Source organism: Danio rerio, chromosome 8 (assembly GCF_052040795.2).
Source record: "Danio rerio strain M-AB ecotype USA chromosome 8, GRCz13ab, whole genome shotgun sequence".
Classification (NCBI taxonomy): domain Eukaryota; kingdom Metazoa; phylum Chordata; class Actinopteri; order Cypriniformes; family Danionidae; genus Danio; species Danio rerio.
In genome coordinates this window covers 12,811,126-12,823,436 of record NC_141028.1, presented here as the reverse complement: position 1 = coordinate 12,823,436, position 12,311 = coordinate 12,811,126, and the positions used below count along the sequence as shown (strand labels likewise).

Genomic DNA, 12,311 nt, shown 5'->3' with positions numbered 1-12,311 from the left:
CGCTGATTTCTTATCTCGATAATAGAACTAAATATTAAATTGCTATATTAAGAAGAGTTCTCTAAGTTTATCCACTCTATCTATCTATCTATCTATCTATCTATCTATCTATCTATCTATCTATCTATCTATCTATCTATCTATCTATCTATCTATCTATCTATCTATCCGTCTGTCTGTCTGTCTGTCTGTCTCTCTGTCTGTCTTTGAAAAACCTTTTTTGCTCACCATGCATTAATTCTAAACTACTATTAATACAGTAAACTATTGTCAACTATTATATTTTAACTATTAACTATATAAAAACACTGTTTATTGTATTATTATATTGTAAAAGAAATTGTTCCTCTGATTTAAAGCTGAATTGTTAGCATTTTTTCTCCAGTGTTGTGTCACACAATCCTTCAGATTTTATTTTAATATGTTTAATTTGTTATAGAGAAATATTTGTCATTATTATCAAATATTCTTATGGAAACAGATTCAAGTTTCTCAGCACGATAGAAACTAAATAAATATCTATATGTTTTATTTTAAATGTAAATCATTTGTAGCATTCTTTAAAATCACTTTTACATAAATAAATCAAATATGAATTAAAATCCTACTTTTAAACTACAGTATATTTTGTATTATGCTAAAGCAACACTGTGTGTAAAACATCACTGTAAGTTTTGAAGATGCTTGAGTTGATATAATTTAGACCTTCCTATAGCTAAACAAATGTTCTGCCTGTTAATACATATTCTTAAAGTAGTCTCACACAGCAGACCTTACTATCTGCAGCTCTTGGCTTTGTTGGGTCAGTGTGATCGGGACAGTTCTGTTTCCCAACATCCCAAATCCAACAGACAACTTAAGAATGTTTGAAATGTTGGCATTTGTTGAGCGGCCATTTAGACATTCACTTCCATGTTTATTCTGTCTGCGAGCTGCTACACCAGTCAACAGCACAAGCAGAAATCAATGACAAGTTGCCGTTTGATCAATGCACACTTTGTTTTTAATAGAGCAGACTGCTTCAATTGCGTTATCTACACCTCGAATACCTTACATTTCCATTATCAGCCTTACGTCAGTCTGTCCCGATGAACCGCTGTTGATAATCACCTACATTCAAAACACTAGCAGCACCTCTGGACTTTAGTCTAGCACTGTTCGTCAGTGATTCATGCTTAAGTCTGTAAACACAGCCTGGCTACGAGCAACTAGCTAACATCAAATAACATGACAGATAAATAAATGAGGAAATAGTAGATATATACTCAAAAAAAATGTAAAATTACAAATTTAAAATGAGCTGAGACAACATTATTCTTGAGTTTTTTAAAAGTTTTTTTAAAGACAACTTACTTTTTTATGTTCAATCCAATTACAAATCGTAAAAACTAACAAGTTAATTCCTTCATGTTGTCTCAACACAAATGGATTGTGTTGAACCCAGCCTTTTTTACAGTGTGGTGCTCTTTATTTTTAACATGATGGCGGTGATCCTCCAATGCAAGCTGTACTCCCATTAGATTGTCTTATGCAAAATGTTCATATAAAACAGTGGTTCTCAAAGGGAGGTTGGGACCACCCGAGGGGTCACGGGACAATGAAGGGGGGTAACCTGGTGATTTCCATTTGTTTTTATTAAACCATAAGAATTACCATATTTTATCCATAACCAAACTGAAGAGAAAAAAAATTCATTTATGTCATTAATAGTTAATATAGTTGTAGTAGCTTATGGTTACTAGTTCTATTGGATTGCAACCCCTGGGGTAATTGCCTTATATTAAAGACACAGCAATAGCGTCAGATACAGCAGATTGAGTTTATAACACCAGGTTAAACTTTCTGGCCCATTTACAGCACTGACAAAAAATTAAACGAAGAAAGACTTGGGTCTATTGGTGAGTGTGCCCCATTGCATGCAAGGTTTCTGTATTTATAACCACCTTACAGGATAATGGGGGTTGCGAGTCACTGGCATTGTTATTTTGGGGGTCGTGGGCTGAAAGGTTTTGGAACCCCTGATCTAAAACTCTTAAACATAAAACAGAAAAGCTCATTGTCATTTATGAGATATTTTCATGTGTACAAAATGCAATCACTTAATAACAAAAACCTCACTTTTGTCTTTCGCATGTTCTTGTGATTTATGTGGGAGGATGGTAGGGTCATTTTAAGGTGATCTCATGAGGTTTTTGGGTGTGCCTTAAGATTAACTTGGCACAACTGTGCAAAAAAGCACAATTAAAGAAATTTATTAAACTATCAGGGCTCTGTTTTAACGATCTAAGTGCAAAGTCTAAAGCGTGTGGCGCAAAAGCATTAGGGGCGTGTCTGAATCTACTTTTACTATTTTAAGGACGGAAAAATATGCTTTGTGCCCAGCACATGGTTTAACAGGGTTGTGCTTATTCTCTTAATGAGTTTTGGGTGTGTTTTGAGCATAACGTGCATTGATCCAGTTAGAGTCTCATCTCTCATTCCCTTTAAGAGTCAGTTGTGTCACGTCCCTTACATTTGCTATTTACATGGCAGCTTTAGTAAGTGAAAAAACTGAATGCTTCACTAGCAAGAAAACAGTTAAACAGACCGTCTGCAGCACGATGATAAAGAACGAGTCTCCTTCATTCTGCCTCTTTACTTTACTCCTTTACTTTCGTGGATAAGGAAACAGTGGTGTACACACTCCGCTAAAGACATCCATCAGTCTACATACTTAAGTTTGTCTGTTAAGCGCAAAGATCTTGTTTTGATCTTGTGGGTAAACTTGTTTTTATTAAAACAAATATAAATATGCATATAATAAATACTACTGTTAATAATAATAACATTATTGTATTGTATAAGCGTGTGGATGTGCATAGGCGCATAACTAATGTGCTCTACGCTAGACTTTAGATCAGCTTTTAGTTGGTCAACAGTGTAGTCTATTACAGTTCCTCAAAATAAAACACGTCAACAATGCACCTTAACACACCTTTATTTTAGACTGGAACACAAGTCCACAAAGTGTAGCAAATTACTTTGCTATTTAAGCAACAAATCGCGTCTTACACCTTGTATGTTATGGCTCCTACACTCATGATTGTGGTGAATGTAATTTATTTGTCACAATATTGAAACTCGATAATTTAAATGTGTAATTTAAACAGTTTGTGTTTATTATCAATTTCTAAACTTCTGCCTGAATTAGGTAATTTATATATTTTAAGTAAACAACCAGATGTAAAAGACACCAGATACATTTAATCACCTAATTATAAAACGTATAATGTACAAATAAGTAAAAAAAAAACAAATAAATTACAGTGATATAAAATATTGCCCCATAATTGAAAAGTTAGCAATTTAGAAAAGTTAGACTTTTTATTTTTTGTCTAAAGTTCAACATTTCTAAACATGACGTACATTAATCTCTTAATAACCCGAAGACCCATTGTCAGTTATTCTTTAAAGGTACAGTTCATCCAAAAATGAAAATTCTGTCATAACTGACTCATCCTCCCCTTGTTCAAAACCCCGTTTTAGTTTCTTTCGTCTGTTAAACACAAAAGAAGATATACTGAAGAAACCACCAGTGACTTCCATAGTAAATTTTGTTCCTACTATAAATACCAGTGGCTCTTTTTCCCCAACATACTTCAGAATATCTTGTTATGTCCTTAATAAAAGAAAGAAACCACTTTTAAGTGTGAGGAAACGTGGAAATGTTCACTTTTGTGCCAACTATCTTTTTAACCATAGCTCATACCTCTCTTTTATTGTAAAAAAAAAAAAAAGCTGCATAAACTGTTTTTCACACTAAGAATAAATGGTTCTCGGAAAAGTCCTTTGTAGAACTAAAAATGGTTCTTCTATGGCATAGCTGTGAAAACACCTTTATTTTAATTTTGTTAAAGTGAGCAATGGTTATCATACACTAAAGCCATGTTTATTTACATTGTGGCTATTTATGTTCTTGTGAAAAATGAATGAGTGTTCAAACTCATTGGAGCGTTGCTCTCTCTAACCCCATCTGGAACCAAACTGTCCCAGAAGTTCAAAGAAGGTTGTTTTGTTAATCGTGCAAAGTTTTTTCTTTTAAGGAAAGAACCCACAGATATTGTGATGGATGGCATGGGAGCGATAGCAAAAAATCCCTCCCTTGGGTCTCAGAGGCACTAATGATATCTATATTTCGACACAGCAAAACTGAGGTCAGCCTTTTTCAGATGCTACCACAATAACGCCATGGAGGATGTTCTCTGTCAACACAACGAGCGGGACACGAGAGGGCACGTGTAGCAGCCATGTCTTAATTTGAGTTTTCAGGAAAGGCCACCCCCTCCATGGGGTCTAAAGTATATCGGGTGGGAAGGTTAGATTCCTGCAGTCCTCAATCTTTTCAATGTCAAAGATTAACTGCATGACAAACAGAGCCGTGGCAAACACAGCGTGTATAAACACTCCCTTCAGCTCCAGAGATGAGCTGCATGTCCCTCTGTCAGTCCTCTGGGAAACAGAGAGCGACCCACACTGCCACACAGAGAGTTACTGTAAGTTAAAGTTAATGAGAACTGGAGGAACTATCCTTCAGAGAATTGATCAATGATACAGGTTTGATTTTTGGCATCAATGTTTTGAAGAATTGAGCACTGGAGGTTTCTGAGAACTCATGAGTCATGCAGCTGATGTACTTTGACTGAGTGCTCAAAGCATTGAAGGGTTAGTTTACCCAAAAATGACAGTTCTGTTCATCCTTATGTTGTTCCAATATCTGAGATTCATCTAGAGATTCTGTTCATTTTCATAACACACATGAAGATATTTTAGATGAAATCCAAGAGCTCTCTGACCGCTCCAGAGAAGTGCAAAGTCCAGGAAAAAACAAAACAAAATCATTGGTAAAACCGCCAATGTGTTTTCGGTGGTTCAACTGTAATCATATGAAGCTACAAGAACAGTTCTGTGCACCAAAACAAAAAATGGCTTTGCATATGTATTTTCTTCCTCATCATGTTGTCAGGGTGAGTATTTACGACAACATATTACCATTAGAGTAAGCAAGGCAACATGCAAGTTTGGTACAGCCCTTAGAAAATGCGCATATCTGATGCAAAAGTGTTTTAATCTAATTTAGGTTTTGTTATTAGAGCTTTGTATGATTAAAGTTAAACCACTGACGACACAATGGTCAACTGGTGACCTTTCCAAGAGGGTGGATGGTGTCAACTACATATATATGTATAGGATTTCTATGATCAGACCTATTAACAATAATAGGACTATTGGTCCCACTTTATAATAAGTGAGACTTATACCTGTGAACTTGCATAGTAACTATGTGTAGGTAGTATGCAACTACAGTGTACATACAGACTGGTACATCATATTTACTTAAGTATTTCTGGTGTAACTACTCACATGTAACAACACACTGAATAGTATGTGTATGTTCAAATGTGAAACAGGGCATTGGTAAAAGACTAAAAAAAGTACACATCTGTAACAAGAATTACATAGGAACATTTTGTAAGAACAATATGTACTTGCAGGTGTTTTTCCACTTTCACACCTGTTTGCATACCATGTACTTCTGAACACCATTAGAATAAGAATGGCAAAACTAATGCTACATTAGGTTTCACCCAGTGTAATTACTGGGTAAATCCTCAGGAACTGTCCACTCAATATAAAGTGTAAAATGCTCACAAATGACTGTGTAATATGTAAAACCAGCCTTTGTACAACTGTTTAAAAACAGCAAACTTTTCCCCAAAAGTGTAAGTGTATATAGAAATATATATATATATATGCCTTATGTTTATATGTTGTTTGAAGGTAAATTGTAGAATCACATCAGTAATTCACATTAAAGGAATAGTTAACCAAAGATTGTGTTCTTACTGTCCTGTTGCATGTTTGAACTTACAAATACTATTGTGTGTTGTTACATGTGTGTAGTTACACCAGTAATACACAAGTAAATACTATGTACCAGTGTATACATACACTGTAGCTACAGTACATACTACATACACATCTAGTTATCGTGTAAGTTCACAGGTATATGCTACACTTAATATAAAGTGGGACCAGCATGGATCCATCCTGCCTTGTATTAACATTTCAGGCTGGTGGTATAATGGTGTGGGGGATATTTTGTTGGCACACTTTGGACCCATCAGTACCAATAAGTGCCAGTTGTTGGGATGTCCATCCCTTTATGTCCACAGTGTGCCCATCGTCTGATGGCTACTTCCAGCAGGATAACGTGCCATGTCATAAAGTGTGAATCATGTCAGTCTGGTTTCCTGAACATGACAATGAGTTCACTGTACTCAAATGGCCTCCACAGTCACCAGATCTCATTCCAATAGAGCACTTTTGGGATGGGGTGAAATAGGAGGTTGGCATCATGGATGTAGCTGACAAATCTGCAGCAAATGTGTGATGCTATCATGTCAACATGCACCAAAATCTTTTGAGGTATATTTCCAGTACCTTGTTGAATCTGTGCCACGAAGGATTAAGGCAGTTCTAAAGGCAAAAGAGGATCCAACGTGGTGCTAGTAGGGTGTACCTAATAAAGTGGTCAGAGAGTGTATTTTTCACAGTGAAAACGGTCAACTTGACACTTAATTGCTCCAGTTTCTAAACAAGACATTTGCTTCCTTTGGATGTCACGTAGCCAAAACATTCCAAGTTTTGGATCTAGTACAGTAGATTCAGTACAGTTCTTCAGGTCTGTTTTTGTTTCCTGGACCAGGATGTGAGCTCAGGTACGTTCACACAGCTGCTGTTGAATCCTGAGAGTCAACTAGAGGCCAAACCTGTAGAGAATGACCGGGACAGACTTCTCTTTGTGAGGCCTTTTCTGTGAAACGTGTGCCAGAGCAGCTGTTTGGACACACGGGCCTCATCTCTGCTCTTATTCTCACAGTCCATGCTCTTCAGATCCTCTCAGAGCCCCAGAGGAGCACAGACGCAGACCTCCACAGCCTCCAGTGTTCTGGCATAACCTTTTCGTGACAGTCATGACTAAAATAGCTTCCTCTGAAATGTTTGCAGGCAGTGGATTATGATCTTCAACTATGTTGAGTGAAAGTTTGTGTGTGCTTTTTTAGATCCGGGCCATCTCTGTGAAGAGTAAGAATCCAGTGATCAGATGAGAGAAGGGACAGATCCTGAGATGAGCATGTCTGTCGGCGGCTACCTCTCTGCCTCAGACGCCTTTGACATCACAGACCATTCACAGTACTATGGTAAGATTACATTTTTAGCCTCTGATTTTTTTTTCCTTTTTAAAATTCAAATTCAAATTTCTAATTATTCCCCAATGATGTTTAACAGAGCAAGAACGTTTTCACAGTATTTCCTATAATATTTTTTCTTCTGGAAAAAGTCTAATTTGTTTTATTTTAGCTAGAATAAAAGCAGTTTTAAATTTTTTAAAACCATTTTAGGTCAAAATTATACGATTTCATAAGCAATATTTATTTTCACTTGCCTATAAAACAAATCATCGTTATACAATGACTTACTACATTAACCAAATTAACTTAAAGCCTTTAAATGTCACTTTAAGCTGTATAGAAATGTCTTAAAAATATCTAGTCAAATATTTTTTACTGTCATCATGGCAAAGATATAAGAAATCAGCTATTGGAAATGAGTAATTAAAACTATTATGTTCAGAAATGTGTTGAAAAAAAATCTTCCCTCCGTTAAACAGAAATTGGGAAAAAAAATATACCGGGGGCTGATAATTCTGACTTCAACTGTACATCTGCTTTTGTAATGTTTTGATGCTGTAAGAAATTACAACACTGGAATAGTTGGGATAGTTTTCTCAGAAATTAATATTTTGTCATCATTTACTCAACCTTGTGTCATTCAGACCCAGAATAACTGCATTTATTCTTAAAAAAGTCACTTGGGACCATTTTTTTAACAAAAAAAAAGATAGAAAGAAAGAAAGAAATTAAGAAAGAAAGTGAAATATTTAATTATTGACTAGCTTCAGTTGAAGGCTGAAGGCTGGTTCAAGCCTCGGCTGTGTCAGTTGGCATTTCTGTGTGGGGTTTGCATGTTTTCCCCGCATTTGTGTGAGTTTCCACGGTCCAAAGACGTGCTCTATAGGTAAACTGAATAAACTAAAATTGGCCAAAGTGTATGAGTGTGTGTAGATGTTTCCCAGTACTGGGTTGCAGCTGGAAGGGCATCCGCTGCATAAAACATTTGCTGGATTAGTCGGCAGTTCATTCCGCTGTGGTGACGCCTGATGAATAAAGGGACTAAGCCAAAGGAAAATGAATGAATGCATGAAAGAAATTTAAGACTTTTTAAGACCCCAGAGACACCCTGAGTTAATAAATGAATAAATACAAAGATATAAATAGTAAATCTTTATGCCACTTTAACTGTAATTAAATCATTTATGTGACCTGGACAATACAGGTAATTTAAATAGCATTTTTGCTGTCAAATAAGAAATAAAAAGTATATATTAATTGAACAAAATGAATAAATAAATTCTCTGATGACTCAGGAAAAGCCATTCAAGATAAACTTGTGAGAAGCCATCTCTCCACTAAGAAGACTAATATTGATTAAGTCAAACAACAGGAAACTATGTGGTAATTGCAATCATTGTGATAACATACTTAAGACGAACATATTTAGAGATCCATCATCAGGTCGTGGTTTTAAGATCAATTCATTTATTAATTGCAAAACTACATTTGTTGTATATCGACTAGAACGTCCGTGCGGATGCTTTTATATAGAAATGACTAAGAGAACATTAAAATTGAGATTAGCAGAGCATAAAAAATGTGATGCATACCTGTAATTCACAATACCCTATGGCTCTACATTATAAAAATCAAGGTCACAGCAATCACAGTTCATTTAAAATAGTTGGTATTGAACATAATTATAATTCAACAAGAGGAGGAGACAGGATCAAATGATTAAAACAGGACATATACATTAAAAGCAACCTGATTTCCAGGTTTAAATGGCGAATTAGATTCTTCTTTTTTGTAAAACCGTTTTTCTATAGATAGCTTACAGATTATCTTCATATATTGTTGAATATGTATGTGTTTGTATAGGCATTCTTTTGTGTACATGTTTATATATGTCTATATTTGTATGTGCACATGTATATATGTGTTTGTATGGGTGTATGTACAAGTCATGTCTAAGCGTATTTATCTGTACATATTTGCTTATTAGTTTTAGATATTTTATATATAAAGGCTGTTTAAATTTTGCACATGAGTGCCTTGGACTGATTTTTGTTGTAGATTTTAGGCATACTCTTAAAAAAAGGACTATTAAATTATAATGGAGGCACAGCACTTTTGACAATTATTAAAAAGAAGACACCTGAAAAAACGTTTGCTTTGACGACGTGTTGGAATATGATCATAAGACGGATTATGCATTTTTCAGTGTTTTGTCTATTTCATACACCAGTTCATTACATCTAAACATCCAAATATTACATCAAAGCGTCAGCTTGAGAAACAATTACTATTTGAATAATGCTTTGCCAGTTTGGTTTTGTCATTTAATTCACTGTGGTGTCTGGAAGGTCAGTCAATGATTGTAATTTAGCAAAGCTTCTCACCAGCATGAATGTTTATGAAGAAGTCCAGTGGTTTACAAATAGATGCTAGCACCGGAAAGTTATGCTCAAGCTGAAACAGGACATAAAACATCTGCGAGAAAGACAGGATTGAAGGCCAGTAAAGAGACCACCGCATTGCAGAAGAATATTTATGGATGACATAGAAAAACAGAGACGGGTTTGTTGGAATTGGCTTGATGAAATTGCTTTTACTTAAAGGAACACTCCTCTGGAGTTAAGCAGTTTAGTTTGACCAATTCTAAATCAATCCAGCTTTTAGCTTAGCTTATCATAAATCATTAAATTATATTAGACTACCAATCTGATTCCTGGAAATTTCAGTTGCACCCTGATCAAACACACCTGTCTGTAATAATCAAGTGCTTCTCAGGTTCTATTTAACTGGATCAGTTTTGTTTGATCGGGGTTGTAGTTGAACCAGAGATTTTCTCACTATGGGGGTGATGAAAATGTCTATAAGGGCCCTTTTCACATTTCCTAGTTTCTCAGTAGTGGAAGTCGTCATGGTTGGGTAAAAATGATTACAGAGAACAGTGATTTGGAGAGTACAACAAATCATTTTTTACAATCCCATTTGCTGAAATAATAAAAGAAAAACTCCATGATGGTGTTATTAAGAATTTCAGAAAAAAAAAAGTGCGAGACTGATGACAGCAGCCAGAAGAGAGAACAACGTAAAATTTACCGTCCTGCTCCATACACGTAGCATTAGAAAAAAAATAGTTTTTTTGTAATTTGATGCAAAGATTATATAATACATATATAAATATATGAATATACTCACCGGCCACATTATTAGGTACACTTGTCCAACTGTTTGTTAACGCAAATAATTCTAATCAGCCAATCACCTGGCAGCAACTCAATGCATTTAGGCATGTAGACATGGTCGAGACAATCTGCTGCAGTTCAAACCGAGCATCAGAATGGGAAAGAAAGGTGATTATGTGACTTTGAACATGGCATGGTTGTTGGTGCCAGACAGGCTGGAATGAGTATTTCAGAAACTGCTGATCTACTAGGATTTTCACGCACAACCATCTCTAGGGTTTACAGAGAATGGTCGGAAAAGAGAAAATATCCAGTGAGCAGCAGTTCTGTGGGCGCAAATGCCTTGTTGAGGCCAGAGGTCAGAAAAGAACAGTCAGACTTGTTTAGCTGATAGAAAGGCAAACATAACTCAAATAATCACTCTTTACAACTGAGACATGCAGAAGAGCATCTTTGAACACACAACACGTCCAACCTTGAGGCAGATGGACTGCAGCAGCAGAAGACCACATCTGGTGCCACTCCTGTCAGCCAAGAACAGGAAACCGAGGCAACAATTCACACAGGCTAAACAAAATTGGACAATAGAAGATTGGAAAAATGTTGCCTGGTCTGATGAGTCTCGATATCTGCTGCGCCATTGGGAGGGTAGAGTCAGAATTTTACATGAAAGCATGAACCCATTCTGCCTTGTATCAACGGTTCAGGCTAATGGTGGTGATGTGATGGTGTGGGGAATATTTTCTTGGCACACTTTGGGCCCATTAGAACTAATTAAGCACTGTGTCAATACCACAGCCCACCTGAGTATTGTTGCTGACCATGTCCATCCCTTTATGTCCACAATGTACCCATCTTCTGATGGCTACTTCCAGCAGGATAACGTGCCATGTCATAATGCGTGAATCATCTCAGACTGGTTTATTGAACAAGACAATGAGCTCACTGTACTCAAATGGCCTCCACAGTCACCAGATCTCTTTCCAATAGAGCACCTTTGGGATGTGGTGGACTGTGAGATTTGCTTAATGCAGACAAATCTGCAGCAACTACGTGATGTATCATGTCCATATGGATCAAAATCTCTGAGAAATATTTCCAGTATCTTGTTGAATCTATGCCACGAAGGATTAAGGCAGTTTTGAAGGCAAAAGGGGGTCAGCAACCAGTACTAGTAAGGTGTACCTAATAAAGTGGTATATACGTTTTTTTTTTATCTAAATATTAAAAACATTCAAGGATTTAAGATGCTGATGAACGTTAAGCAAGTCATAAAAGTCTTGTAAAAAGGGTTATTACCCACCATTGGACCCATCCAAAAATGACAGCGACTCTTTTTTTTTTTTTTTTTACATATTTGTTAGCGTTTGAGTAGTTGCTGTCATGTCATGTGCGTTTGACAGGACGGACTGTAACTCGGTTTCATTTTATACAGATTACAAAACCAACAAACTTTTGTTTTCAAGTGTAGTCAGTTCATTTAAAAGTACAGGTTTAAGCTTTATGTGGATATATTTCTTGTCTGTGAAGCAAGTATTCGTTGAGATTCCAGTGTGTTTGTTGACCACCAAACTGCCGTAAAAGCACACGTCTGGTCTGAGCTTTTCCCCCAGATTAACATCAGTCTATTGCGAACGATGATTGGTTCCTGTGCTAGTAGGCGGGGCTTCATTCGCCATATTGACCGTTACACTTTTCTCTATTCAAAACTATAAGTGAAATGTCTTATGTATACTATAGTAAGAGTTCAGATTATAGACTGTAAAATATATGGACGTAGTATCCGTGATGTCACCCATAGGTTTCTAAAGAGCGCAAAAGAAGCCACAAGTAGGCACGGTCATTCGTCACTATTTTGTTCGCGTGTCATCGCAATCACGGCGGGATACCAAACAAGAGCAAA

At 36.3% G+C, this 12,311-nt stretch overlaps 1 protein-coding gene and 1 long non-coding RNA gene across 4 annotated transcripts in view; one reads left to right on the top strand and one right to left on the bottom strand.

Annotated features, from left to right (window-relative positions):
- LOC147835518 (uncharacterized) overlaps positions 1 to 12,311 on the bottom strand; it is a 52,220-nt gene that overhangs the window by 18,454 nt on the left and 21,455 nt on the right. The window lies entirely within an intron of this gene.
- Positions 1 to 12,311, top strand: part of nr1h5 (nuclear receptor subfamily 1, group H, member 5) — a 612,581-nt gene that overhangs the window by 585,293 nt on the left and 14,977 nt on the right. For 2 of the 3 annotated variants that reach the window (XM_087263439.1, NM_001123241.1), the window contains 1 exon segment: positions 7,104 to 7,241. The exons of the other annotated variant lie outside the window; for it this stretch is intronic. In XM_087263439.1, the coding sequence (XP_087119565.1) occupies positions 7,145 to 7,241 (97 nt within the window). In that variant the 5' untranslated portion in view covers positions 7,104 to 7,144. 3 annotated transcript variants of the gene reach the window in all.